At 51.5% G+C, this 13,770-nt stretch overlaps 1 protein-coding gene across 1 annotated transcript; it reads right to left on the bottom strand.

Annotated features, from left to right (window-relative positions):
• Positions 1 to 10,345: 10,345 nt before the first annotated feature.
• Positions 10,346 to 11,930, bottom strand: GPR6 (G protein-coupled receptor 6). Its single transcript, XM_064170103.1, has one exon. The coding sequence runs from the start codon at positions 11,811 to 11,813 to the stop codon at positions 10,815 to 10,817; it is 999 nt and encodes a 332-aa protein (XP_064026173.1). The 5' UTR covers positions 11,814 to 11,930; the 3' UTR covers positions 10,346 to 10,814.
• Between the last annotated feature and the right edge of the window lie 1,840 nt (positions 11,931 to 13,770).

The raw sequence follows: 13,770 nt of genomic DNA, 5'->3' as shown, positions 1-13,770 counted from the left end.
CACTGCTCAAGGACCCTTCTGTCTTTTCTTCCTTCAGTCAGTTCTTGTGTCATTTTGCACAGTGTGTCCATGGGATGGTCCTGAGGCTCAGACATCCTTGGGAAGACATCCAAGTGACACCAGCCATAGTGAAACTTGCCCTGTAACAGATCTGAGTGAGCTGAAGGCTTTCAGTCAACATTTAGGGTAGAGAATGGACAGGGTTTCTGCAGGGGTGGTCAGTGCACCATCCAGCTCCAGGAGTGCTGGACAGCATCTGGCCCCTGGTCCTTATTCCAAGCATGTCCTGTCAGCACCCCTCAGAGAGCCCAGAAACCTGAATCATTGTCTGTCTTTAGCCAGGTTGACTAATTCCAGCTCAGCAGCATGAGCAGATTGCCTCCCCCCAGCTTTTCTACAAGGTTCTTTGTCAGAAGTTCCTGCATTTCAGACAGATGCTTGCTGCTGTCACCAAGCCTATAGCTCTGACAAAGGCAGCTATTGATTTGGTCGGATGTGAGCCACCCTGCATGAACACACGCAGCTCCTCACTCCTCACCTCCTTATCTGCTGCCTTATTGCCTATCGATTCCCTTATTTGCTCACTACTTACCAGCTGTAGAAGATGGTGGAGCTGTTTGGCAGTTTTGGGGACCAACCCTCACAAAGACACTTTGCTTTAGTTTTCTCAGCAAAGCTTGGCCAAAGTTGGCCAGAGGGGTGGCATTTTGTCTGCCAGTTTCCACAGGTTCCCTGGCTCCTCTGAGCAGAACAGGAACTGGGACATCCCTCAAGGTCTCTCTCACTCTTTGATCTCTCTGTTAAAGCCACAAGATCTGTCCTCTGAGGTTGCAGACGATGGCTTGTGCACACATACCTTAACGCTGCTGTCAGACACCACTACATTATAATTGCCATTAATCAAAATTAATGGCTGCATCCTAGTGACAGCTGACCCTGTTTCTTCATCCACATCTGTGTGATTTAATCTGAAGTCTCTCTACTGCCAGGCCATTTGTTGCAGAGCATGGACAACAGACCGAAGCATCTCAAGGAGGTTTTCCTCCACTTGCTGTTATTCAGGGCAGTGCCAGCCCCTGCTTGCAGGAAGCTCTCTGCACCTCCTGGCAGCTGCTCACACACACCACGTTGATGGGAAAGGCTCGGATCAGTGGTGGTGAACAGGGCTCCTCTAAGACGAGGAGCTTGCAGTGATTCAATAAACCTTCCCTTCCATCAGTTGCAGATAAAGAACTTCTCCATGGAAATCACTTCCCTTAGGACATCTTTCCTGGACTGTTATTTGTTCGTCACCACTTTCCAAGCAGAGCTTTAGCTGAAGAGGAAACATGAGTTACTCTGTCTTTGTGCACAGCATCTCAAGGAGAAAGTGAATCATAGAATCAACCAGATTGGAAGAGACCTGCAAGATCATCCAGTCCAACCTAGCACCCAGCCCTGGCCAATCAACCAGACCATGGCACTAAGTGCCCCATCCAGGCTTTGCTTCAACACCTTCAGGGATGGCAACTCCACCTCCTCCCTGGGCAGCCCATTCCAATGCCAATCACTCTCTCTGGCAACAACTTTCTCCTAACATCCAGCCTAGACCTCCCCTGGCACAACTTGAGGCTGTGTCCCCTTGTTCTGTTGCTGGTTGCCTGGGAGAAGAGACCAACCCCACCTTCAGATAGTTGTAGACAGCAATGAGGTCTGCCCTGAGCCTCTCTTCTCCATGGAAATCACTTCCCTTAGGACATCTTTCCTGCACTGTTATTTGTTCATCACCACTCTCCAAGCAGAGCTTTAGCTGAAGAGGAAAGATGAGCTACTCTATCTTTGTGCACAGCATCTCAAGGAGAGAGCAGCTTGTACCTGCAGGTATATCTGCCCTCAGACAGCTTCAGTGGCTTTTCTATAACAACTTGGAGGTCATCTGGGTACAATCATTACAGGAAATGTCCCAGAGCACCTCCTGTGGTGAGGGATGATTTGCAGTGCTCTCTCCTAGCAGTGGGCTTGCACACGAGGAAACCCAGCAGAAGAAAGTTTGATTTAAAGAAGAAGTCTGTATGCACACCCGGGCAAGCCCAGAGATCAGTGCTTGATTAAGAAGATGCTGGTGCTCTACAGGGAATATTTTTTGGGGGGGGAAATACTGCAGTGTTTATCCATAAACAGCTCTGCCTGTATGGACTCTGCTCTGGTGCCCAGATGCTGTATGAATTGGAGAAGAACTGGAGAAGAATTGCTGGCCCCAGGAGGCTGCCAATACATAGCAAAGCCATCACAAAGCTGGCCTGGACAGAAAGGAGAGGAGAGAACTGCAGCAGCTGAAGTTATCTGACTACCTGCTCCTCAAGGACTTGCAGACAGCAAATTAAAAAGGTCCTTGTGACTGTAGCAGCACCAAAATAGTGGTGGAGCAGACCTCACGAGTTTGTTCAGCCTGTTGCTCAGTCTGGAGACAGACTTGTTCTCCCTGGGTTGTTCCTGGTGGGTGTTTTCAACTTGCTATGAGAGGTTTCCAGGGACGGAGGTCCTCGCAGTCTCCCTGCACAGACTGGCTTAGTTCTCCTTTACTTTGGGCAGTTTTCCAGCGTGAGCCTGACTCTTCCTTGCTGCCATTTAAGCTCATCATTCCTTCTTCCATCATTCTGGCCAGAATGCAGAACATTTTCCACTGTTTTCACAGCAGATGTCCCACAATGAAGGTGCTCCCTTGAGCCATCACAGATGGTGGCATGGGGTCACTCCTCTTCAGGTGCAGGACTCTGCCCTTGCCCCCCTATTGAACTTCATTAGGTTCTTTTCTGCTCAGATCAACCCATCCCCTTACCTAAGTCATTAATGAAGGTGGCTCTTGAGTGCTGTGTCCAGTTCTGGGCTCCTCAATTCAAGAGGGATGTTGAGGTACTGGAAGGTGTCCACAGGAGGGCGACAAAGCTGGTGAGGGGCCTGGAGCACAGCCCTGTGAGGAGAGGCTGAGGGAGCTGGGGGTGTGCAGCCTGCAGAAGAGGAGGCTCAGGGCAGACCTCAGTGCTCTCTACAACTACCTGAAGGGAGGCTGCAGCCAGGTGGGGTTGGGCTCTGCTGCCAGGCAAGCAGCAACAGAACGAGGGGACACAGCCTCAAGCTGTGCCAGGGGAGGTCTAGGCTGGATGTTAGGAGGAAGTTGTTGTCAGAGAGAGTGATTGGCATTGGAATGGGCTGCCCAGGGAGGTGGTGGAGTTGCTGTCCCTGGAGGTGTTCAGGCAAAGCCTGGATGAGACACTTAGTGCCATGGTCTGGTTGATTGGATAGGACTGGGTGCTGGGTTGGACTGGAAGAGCTTGGAGGTCTCTTCCAACCTGCTTGATTCTATGGTTTACAATACAAAGTGTGTAAGCAGCTCTTGAGACACACAGCTTGCTGGGAAACTGCACCAAGCAATCTTTCTTCTCTCTTCTCTGCTTTTCCAGGGGTGAAGTGGGGGAACAGGTCTGTTAACCTGAGCAGACTGCAGTGAATCAATGGTCCAGAGTGCTGGAACAGCCGAGAAATTGTGGCTATGGATTTATGCAGGGCTATAAATTTTGAAGAGAGGTCACCTGAGAGTAATCTTAAGAAGCAGGAACAGCAACTTCTTTTCTTTGTGGCAGCAAAGAGGGGTGAGACCAGGACAGACAAAGTTGTAAACACAATGTTAAAGCTTTTGGGAATGGAGCAAAGGCAAGATGATGTAAAAACTGGCTTAAGTAGTTTGAAAGACTTTTTTATTGCCCGTGGGTGATACATTCAAGGACATAAAATGTGGATTTCTCTGTCTCTGCTTCTGATTAAGAAAGCCAACAAGTCACAGGGCACAACTGGACCCCTTCTGAGAGGCAGCAAGACAGGAGCTGAGGAGGTGCTTGTAGTGGAGCTGGCTGCTGCAGCTGCCCTGAGCTGCGTTGCCCTCCTTGCCTTGCTCAGTTTGTCCCCTCCCCTGTTGCTTCTGCCCACAGCCAGGCAGCCAGGCTTGTATGTCATACACTGCTGCAGAGAAGGAGCCTCTATCTCCACCAAGGGGTCTGTTAGGAGCAAGGGCTCACACCATGAATTGCTCTGCCATGGAGCAGCTCAGATCCCTGGGAGAATGGAGTCCATCTTCAGCCATGCCAAGCTGGGGAGCTGCTAATTCCTGAGTTTACACTTGCTGCACTGGTCCCACTTCATCCCCAAACTCTCCCTGCGAAAGGCTTTCTGACAGGTTGATTTTGACAGCATAATTTAATCAACTTGATGATTTTCCTGGAGCCATTTATAGAACAGCAAGAGTGCAGGAAGGAGGAGCCCTTCACTTATTTGTCTCCCATGTTTTTCTTGTCTGCCATTGCACAATGACATTTCAAGCAGAGCACACCACTGCTTACAACAATGATAAATGCTTCAGGAAAAAGAATCCAGCTTCCTGCTGATTAAGGAAAATCAGCACAGCATCAAAAGTCAGAGACTGATATTGGGAAGCAACAGCTTCCCCCATATTCACTGGTGATGCACTCAATTTCCAATGGCAGAGGCCTCTTTGGACAGCAAATATTACCTAGGTGCACTTCTTCCTGTAAAAAGCATCAACAACTGGAAGTGACAAATGGCATCTGCCTGCAGGTATGCAATCACATCCTCTCACTGTGATGCACTGATTAGACAAAAACAATAATTCAGCCACTCCAAGTGTGTCAGAAGATCTGATTACATTTTATAGGAGGCTCAACCTTTATTTAAACCATCTGTGGCTTGAAGAACGTCTTCAGAGCCTTTCCTTCTGCCTTGGTTTTAAATGTCATTATTAACCTGCACACCATCAGCTTGTCAGTGAGAAAAGGAACACTGATGTGTGCAAAGTATGTCTTATTGCAAGGAAGTCAGGAGGTTCAAGGCAATTGTTAAAACTCCTTTCCAAACCCTCACCAAAAATCCCCAAACCAAACCCCCAAACAAACAATTAAAAAAAACCCAAACCTGAGTCTTTCAATTAAGCTCCAAACTGATGCATCCACACCATGAGCAGGCCACTTGGAGAAACAACTTTTTTAAACCAGCCAGGATCTACACAGAGAGTAACAGGGACAAAAAACAATGAAAGTATTTCCCCAGATCTCCATTTCTATCCTTCCCCCAGATTCAATTCATAGAATCATTGAATCAAGCAGGTTGGAAGAGACCTCCAAGATCACCCAGTCCAACCTAGCACGCAGCCCTGGCCAATCAACCAGACCATGGCACTAAGTGCCTCATCCAGGCTTGGCTTGAACACCTCCAGGAATGACAACTCCACCACCTCCCTGGGCAGCCCATTCCAATGCCAATCACTCTCTGCCAACAACTTCCTTCTAACATCCAGCCTAGACCTCCCCTGGCACAACTTGAGGCTGTGTCCCCTTCTTCTGTTGCTGCTTGCCTGGCAGAAGAGTCCAACCCCACCTGGCTACAACCTCCCTTCAGGTAGTTGTAGACAGCAATGAGCTCTGCCCTGAGCCTCCTCTGCTGCAGGCTGCACACCCCCAGCTGCCTCAGCCTCTCCTCACAGGGCTCTGCTCCAGGCCCCTCACAGCTTTGTCGCCCTCCTGTGGACACGTTCAGTACTGCAACATCTCTCTTGAATTGAGGAGCCCAGAACTGGACACAGCACTCAAGGTGTGGCCTGAGCAGTGCTGAGCACAAAGGAAGAATAACCTCCCTTGTCCTGCTGGCCACTCTGCTCCTGAGCCAGCCCAGGATGCCATTGGCTGTGCTGCCCACCTAAGCACACTGCTGGCTCATCTTCAGCTCCTCTCTACCAGCACCCCCAGCTCCCTCTCTGTCTGGCTGCTCTCAACCACTCTGTCCCCAGCCTGTAGTGCTGCTTGGGGTTGTTGTGGCCAAAGTGCAGAACCCTGCACTTGGCCTTGTTCAATCTCATCCCACTGGCCTCTGCCCACCCATGCAGCCTGTCAGGGTCCCTCTGCAGGGCTCTCCTACCCTCCAACAGCTCCACACCTGCTCCTAGCTTGGTGTCATCTGCAAACTTACTGATGCTGGACTCAATCTCCTGGTCCAGACCATGAATAAATATACTGAACAATCAGGCCCAGCACTGATCCTGGGGCACACCACTAGTGACAGCTGCTAGCTAGATGTGGCACCACTCACCACCACTCTCTGGGCCCAGCCCTGCAGCCAGTTCCTGACCCATAATAGAGTGATCTCCAGAGGTCACTTCCAACCCCCTACTCTCCATGATGCTGTGGACTTCAGATGTGCTCACTCTCCAGGCAGGGCTGAATCACCTCTGCACGCTCAGTCTTTGACCTGCAAGTCTCACATCTCCATCAGGAAGCACCAAGAAGGAGAAAACCTGAGGGTTGGGGTTTTTTAATTCTCCTTTTTCATTTTCCCCCTTTGTAAATGAAGCCAGCTGGAGAGCTTAGGAGCAGCTGAACTGCCAAAAATGAATTTGAACCTCATTACAATAATTTAAAGTGCGAGCAGCAGACTGGAGCTGAGAACTTCCAGTGCTTGGCTGGGTGTTACTTAGAACCTGCCCATCATTACCTTGATAAAAATATCTACAGGCTCCCTTTCCAGGCTTGAAAGTGTTTTGTGCTTTTGTTTGCTTAGCTAAATACAGAGGTTTTATCTGACCTGTGATTTTGAATCCAGCTGGCTTCTTAATGCCCAGTGACTCACGCAAAGCAGCCTGCAGGGTCGGTCTCGCTTTCGCCTTTCTGCCACACAGACAAGCAAGCGATGTGTGCCTGGGGGGCTTTCAGCCCAGGTCTTCTTCACCAGAGCTGTGCTCTTCTTGTGATTGCTGCCACCAAAATCAGGGAGCTCATCGCAGAAAGAGGCACTTCAGGTGAGCCAAACTGCCAACAGGCACTGCAACTCCTGTAAGATTTTGGAGGTTAGGAATAAACCATTAGTTTCTCATCAGAATTGGAGCTGAGGCCAAGGACTTCCTGCCTGAAAATGGTAATTGTTTATAATGAGATACTGTCATTATCTTGGTTGGTGTGCAATAGAGCATCCCCGGGTTTAGTGGGAGCAGGCTGGGAGCTCCCAGATCAAGGCTGACAGGATTTCATCTTTGGCTTATTTCAGAACAAGCCAAAGAACTTTTAAGAGTGGTAAAGAAGGAAATCTCCTTTCTGCTCTCTGTAAAGGCTACAGACCATATGTCAGCACCAAACACTGAGCCTGAGCCTTGTCTCTAACTCGGTGTGTGTCTTCCCCACCTCAGAGATCACACCATTGCCCTAAGAACATCGAAAGCACTGAACACATGTGCCCAAAGGGACAGGGAAGACGCATGCTCAGCAGTGCTAACAGCAGTTTCTGCTGCAGTGCTGTGGGGTCTGTGCAGGCAAAGTTGCCTATTGACTTCTGGAAACACAGGAGCAGGCAGAGTACCTGCTTGTCCTCCAGCTGGCTGTGGGGAATGAGGTCAGGGCAATGCACTGCCCAGAGACGAGCAACAGGATTCCAGGCTCACAGGATGGCAGGGGTTGGAAGGGACCCAAAGAGATCATCCAGTCCAACCACCACCACCAGAGCAGGACCATACAATCTAGCTCAGGGCACACAGGAACACATCCAGACAGGCCTTGAAAGTCTCCAGAGAAGGAGACTCCACAGCCTCTCTGGGCAGCCTGTGCCAGTGCTCTGGGACACTTCCAGTCAAGAAGTTCCCTGTTGTACTGGGACTCCTGTGCTGCAGCTTCCATCAATTTCTCCTTGTCCTATCCCAGGGAGCAGTGAGCAGAGCCTGTCCTCCCCTCCTGGCCACCAGCCCTCAGATGTTTATAAACATTGATTAAATCCCCTCTCAGTCTTCTCTTCTCCAGACTAAGCAGCCCCAGGTCCCTCAGCCTCTCCTCATCACGAAGTGCTCCAGCCCCCTAATCATCCTTGTAGCCCTCCACATCTCCAGATCCCTGTCCCTCTGAAACTGGGGAGCCCAAAACTGAACATGGTACTCAAGATAGGGTCTACCCAGGGCAGAGTAAAGGGGGAGGAGAACCTCCCTGGATCTGCTGGACAGACCCCAGGAGCTCCAGGAATTTTTGCCTTCCACAAATCATTTAACAGCCAAGGTAAAAGTGCTGAGAGCAGGAGGAGTTTGTGTCCAGATCCTACAAGTGTAACACCATTTTCTCAAATAAATGTCTGCTATTGCCATAAAAAAACCCTCCCAAACCTCAGCAAGGAAATTGCAGGCATCAGGCTGGACACAATTCCTGAACTTCCTCCATCAGGATTGCAGCTCTTCTTTTTCTGAAGGGAGATTTTGTTTGGGGAGACAAGAGATGACTCTGCTCAGGTATCCCAGCAGAGCAGGACTGGCTTGGAAATTGTAAGGCCATTATTCTCCTGCAAGTGGCCACCAGTCTCACTCTCAGGGCTAACCAAAGCCCATCAATACTTTCTCTCCTCTACTGCCTGAGCATTTCCCAGAAATCATGAGTCAACCAAACTTTCTGAACACAATATGCAGAAACACACCCCCATTTGTGTTGTCCCAACAAAATGAATGGTGAAGATCACCATAACCCAAATTTCCTTCCTGGAAGAGGGAGAGAATGCTGAGGGAAATACCTTCCAAGTGTCACATTTTTAGCAGGAGGGATCCAGCTTTATTTTTATAGAGAGGGAATCACTGGGGAAAGTGCCAAACTGCAAATGCAGTCATATAGCTTAAGAATGCAACGGAGAGGAGAAGAGGAGGCTCAGGGGTGTTCTCATTGCTGTCTGCAACTACCTGAAGGGAGGCTGGAGCCAGGTGGGGTTGGGCTCTTCTGCCAGGCAAGCAGCAATGGAACAAGGGAACACAGTCTCAAGTTGTGCCAGGGGAGGTCTAGGCTGGATGTTAGGATGAAGTTGTTGGCAGAGAGAGTGATTGGCATTGGAATGGGCTGCCCAGGGAGGTGGTGGAGTCACCGTCCTTGGAGGTGTTCAAGCCAAGCCTGGCTGAGGCACTTAGTGCCATGGTCTGGTTGATTGTCTAGGGCTGGGTGCTAGGTTAGACTGGATGAGCTTGGAGGTCTCTTCCAACCTGGTCTATTCTATGATTCTATGATCAAACCTGCACCAAGGTGTGAGGTGCTGAGCAGGACCTGAGCAGGCTCCTGGGAGTCATATTTGCAACCCGACTGCAGCCTATCAGCTGTCTGCCTGTGCTGTTCATTCATCACAACATCATGCTTGTGACTCAATTGATAAAAGCATTAGGGCCAGCGGAGTCTGGAATTCAGTGAAGGTTTTAAATGAATGATTTTTGCATTAGCAATGAAATGATAACTGTTTTTCAGAGTCTTTGCACTCACACCTAAACACAGCACCACTGATTCACAGCCTTGCTGAGCTTTGCTGCTAGATCCTGGTGACCCCAGCAAGAAAACACTTGATGCACTGCCCTGTCAGAAGCTGGAAAACACATTTAGTTCAAACTTTATATATGGTACTGTGCACATAGAAGTTATCTGCTTCAGCCCTTATACACAAATTGAAAAGATAGTGATAAGCCATAACACAGCCAGGATGTAAATGTAGCCTAACTATAAATAAATAAGCAGCAGCAGTGCTGCTGAAATCTGCTCCCTGTGTTATTGCCCTGAATAAATCAGTCACCGGTGAGCTAGAACCTGAGTGAAGAATTGTTTCTGAGCTCTGGTCAACACTGACCTCTGATGGGCTCTTTGTAAGCCACTAAGCCATGGGACCATCGGTAAACTGCACATGCTCCAAGACAGGCAGACAGCAAAGATGCACTTGAATGATTTTTCTGCAGCATGCAGTCAAAAGGAAAAAGAAGAGGGGGGAAATGAGGAGGAGAAACAATTCAGGTTGCTCTCAGAACTCTGGATGATAAAGAAAGGCAATTTATTGTGGCATTTCACAGGCTTTTAGGAAAGAAGAATGTGACTTTTTTCTGTCTTTTTTCCCCCTTTGTCCCTTTCAGTGGAATAAAAGAGCCCAGCTTCGAGTTGGATTTTCCCCCTCAGTATGATAACTTTTTTATCATTGAGGGCTAACTTACAACTCAGAAAGGAAAGCTACTGGAAACCTGGAGAACAATTCCAGTGAGCAGCCTATTTGACTGGGTTTTTTGTTTCTTTGGTTGCTGAAGGAGAAAAAAGTTTGTGCTCTTTGTTGCTCTCACTTTACCATAATAAAGAAGAGAAGAAACAAACAAGCAAGCAGGAAGGTGCCTTTCTTGGTGCAGTGTTTCATCTCCATAGCGAATGAAGAGCTCTTTAGGCAGAGTTACACGGAGAGCTTTCAGGAGTAAACAAAGGGACTTTGCCCAACTGGCAAACCCTGCCAGCTCCTCTTATTTCTGCAAGCTTCAAAAGACACCAAGGGATAGGAGATGTTGACTTCTTTTTATTTGTATACAAAATGTCATAACTTATCAACGTTGTGCAGCAAAGTCTAGACACACACACACACGCACACACAGACCCCCGACACACACGCACACGCCTAGGACCACGACAAACACAGCTTCCTTTCTCTCTGCCCCTCAGGAAGGCAACACTGTTTTGGCAGGTCAGCAGCTAGAAATAAGGTGCTAGAACAAAGCGGTGTCGGAATGTCTTCACTTGGCAAACGTGATGTGTGCAAATGTATCTACAAACACCTCGGGCTTTGTCACGGCACCCAAGAGCTCCGCGCCCCGGACCACTCAGAGATACAAACATGTATAAAGTGCTAATACTTAAGCATGTTTCCAACGACCTCACGATGCGGTTTGGAGTTTAAGACAGGCACTGTTAATAGTTCACACTGGGTAAGATTGTCACTCGGTGTGGTACAACAGAGAGAAAAGTCACTCAGACATCGCTGGGGGACCGGGAGCGGAAGGACACTTTAGCCTGAAAGCAGCCGCAGAAGAGCACCCACATGGACCTCTGGATCTCCTGGTTTCTGTAGGCGTAAATGATGGGGTTGATCATGGAGTTGTAGGTGGCGGGGAGCAGCGTGGCGTAGGTGTAGACGGAAGGGTAGTCAGGATCCCCCACGACACAGTAGATGGCAAAAGGCAGCCAGCTGGCTCCAAAAGTCCCGAGGATTATAGCGAGGGTAGAGACTCCTTTTTTGGTGGCCACATAGTGTGAAGCAGTCAGAAAGTGCTGCTGGAGAGCTATCTGGTGGGCATGCCTGCAAACGATCTTGCAGATCTCAATGTAGAGATGGAGCATGATGAGGAAAATGAGGAAAAAAGAGGCGGACAGCAGCGTCACGTTGCTCTTGGTCAAGGGTCTGACGACGCTACAGGCGGCGTGGTCATGGAGGCAGTTCCAGCCCAGGACGGGCAGCAGCCCCAGGCAGAGGGACACCCCCCAGGCACCCGCCAGCATGGTGTGGATGCAGAGCACTGTCCTCTCCGAGTAGTAGGTGAGGGCGTTGTAGAGGGAGAGGTAGCGATCCACCGTGATGGCTAGCAAGCTACTCACGGAGGCGGCGAAGGAGGCGACGAGGAAGCCCACCGTCAGCAGGCTGACCGTCTCGGAGCGGATCACGTACTGGAAAACGAAGTTGAGGATGAGGCCGAGTCCGGCCAGGAGGTCAGCCGTGGCCAGGCTGCCCACCAGCACGAACATGGGGGTGCGCAGGGCGGGCGAGTAGCAGATGATGGCCACCACCAGGGCGTTCTCGCAGGCGATGGCTGTGCCGGAGACGCAGAGCATCACATCCCAGGGGTTGAGGGCAGCGGGCGCGGGGGGCCGAGACGACAGCTCCAGCGAGGCGTTGCCGCCGCCGCCAGCAGCAGCGTCCGGTAGCCGGGGGGCGGCCGCCGCGCTCTGATTGAGGCCGGTCGCTGCCTGCATCGCGGCGGTGCGGGGGCACAGGCGCTGGGCGAGCGGAGGCGGCGGGGGCGCGCATGCCGGGCGGCGGCGCCGCGCCCGCTCTGTCTGTGGTGCTGAACACGGAGAAGTTTCCCGCCGGCCAGGCCGCCCCCCGCGCCCCGCCCCGCTCCGCCCCGCCCCGGCCTCCCCCCGCCGGCGCCGTTTGGCGGGAGCAGGCGGGGCCGCCCCCGGGGGCGGGCCGGGCTGCGCGGCGCTGGCGTCAGCGGCGGACACCGGGGAGGCTGGAGAGGAGGGGTGGATGGCGGCCGCTGCGGTGCGGGGTGTAGGCCAGGCAGTGGCGGCCCGAGCGAGGGCTTTCGAGGCAGCAGGGGCATTACCGGCGTCACTCCCCGCCCGGCTCCTGCCCGGCGGCGAGGACAGCCCGGGGCGCAGCACGGCGCCGGGGCCGGAGGCATGCTCAGGGGCGGAATCAGAGGAGGGAGCGAAGGCTCCTAGCAGCCGGTGGCTGGAGCAGCTCTGCTCCGTCCCGCTCTCCTCTCCCGCCGCTCTGAGCAGGTTTTCCCATTCCGAGGGGTTCGTGGGGAGGGAAGGGCAAGATTGGTGTCGGTGCAGCACTCGCGGTGCCGGCTCAGAGCCGCCGGGCAGCTCTGTGCACCGCCCGAGGTAAACGCGTCCGAGCGGCGCTACCGCTCACTGAGAAGAGCCTGCTCCGTGCGCGCTCCCTCCAGGCAGTACTTGCGCTGGCTGAACAAGCTGTTTGCCCCTCAGAGCATCGCACCATGCATGTCCTGAGTTCCCCCAAAACGATAGTCAAACCAGAGAAGACCCAAATGCAGGAGCAGAAAAACTGCCAGCTCTCTCCTGGTCTCACCCTCGGCGCCTCGCAATGAACCCGCAGCAGATTTCCCCTCTGAAGCACAGGACCCAATGAAGCAAATGATGTCTGCCTGCTTCATACCAGTCCCTGCCAAACCTACTGCCAGATAAACGTGGGCCAGCAGGTAGCTTCCATCTGCAGCAACGTGGCTTTCCTAGGACTAAGGGGACAAGTCCCCCACCCCCATCCTAAGACAGCATGTTTGTTCTGTTGCTGCTGATCAGGATAATGTGGGAAAAGAAAGTCCTGATGGTGATGGGAACAGCATGCAACACATTTAGGCACTGTGGTGAAAATCTCATTGGGAGAAAAATGTGTTTAACGCCTTGGACAGTCCAGATGAAGAGGTCGTGCAGGATGTGCCACGGGGAAAGGTGGGCACATCAGAATTAGAGCTGTCAGCATCCACTGCATCCATCCCCGTTCATTGTGTCCATCCCTATTCATTACATCCATCTCCATCCCTGTCTTCCTGCAGGTTAAACCCTACTCTCAGGACAAGGAGAGGACACTTTGTATCTCTGAAGTCATTGCTTCCCAGGATTTCTGAAACACAAATGCCAGAATAGTTCAGTTTGGAGGCACCCGTGTAGGTTCTCTCAAAGTCCATGTCAGGTTCTTACTGAGCTCAGTCACAGAATCACAGAGTTAACCAGGTTAGAAAAGACCTCTAGGATCTAGGAGCAGCTCTGCTGTGAGGACAGACTGAAAGAGTTGGGGCTGTGCAGTCTGCAGAAGAGGAGGCTCCCAAGTGATCTTATTGTGGCTTTCCAGTATCTGAAGTGGGCTACAAAAAAACTGGGGAGGGACTTTTTAGGCTCTCAGGGAGTGACAGGACTGGGGGAAATGGAGCAAAGCTGGAGGTGGGGAGAGTCAGACTGGATGTGAGGAGGAAGTTGTTGAGCATGAGAGTGGTGAGAGCCTGGAATGGGTTGCCCAGGGAGGTGGTTTAGGCCTCATCTTTGGAGGTGTTTAAGGCCAGGCTGGATGAGGATGTCGCCAGCCTGATCTAGGGTAGGGTGTCCCTGGGCATGGCAGAGGGCTTGGAACTAGATGATCCTTGTGGTCTCTTCCAACTCTGACTGATTCTATGATCATTAA

The sequence above is a fragment of the Pogoniulus pusillus genome, chromosome 33 (assembly GCF_015220805.1).
Source record: "Pogoniulus pusillus isolate bPogPus1 chromosome 33, bPogPus1.pri, whole genome shotgun sequence".
In the NCBI taxonomy this organism is placed as follows: Eukaryota; Metazoa; Chordata; class Aves; order Piciformes; family Lybiidae; genus Pogoniulus; species Pogoniulus pusillus.
The sequence above is the reverse complement of the archived record's forward strand: the minus strand, read 5'-3'. Positions and strand labels throughout refer to the sequence as shown.

What these genes read in the sequence shown, in the direction of transcription:
- GPR6 (XM_064170103.1), bottom strand. Translation starts at nt 11,813, where the DNA reads ATGCAGGCAGCGACCGGCCTCAATCAGAGCGCGGCGGCCGCCCCCCGG.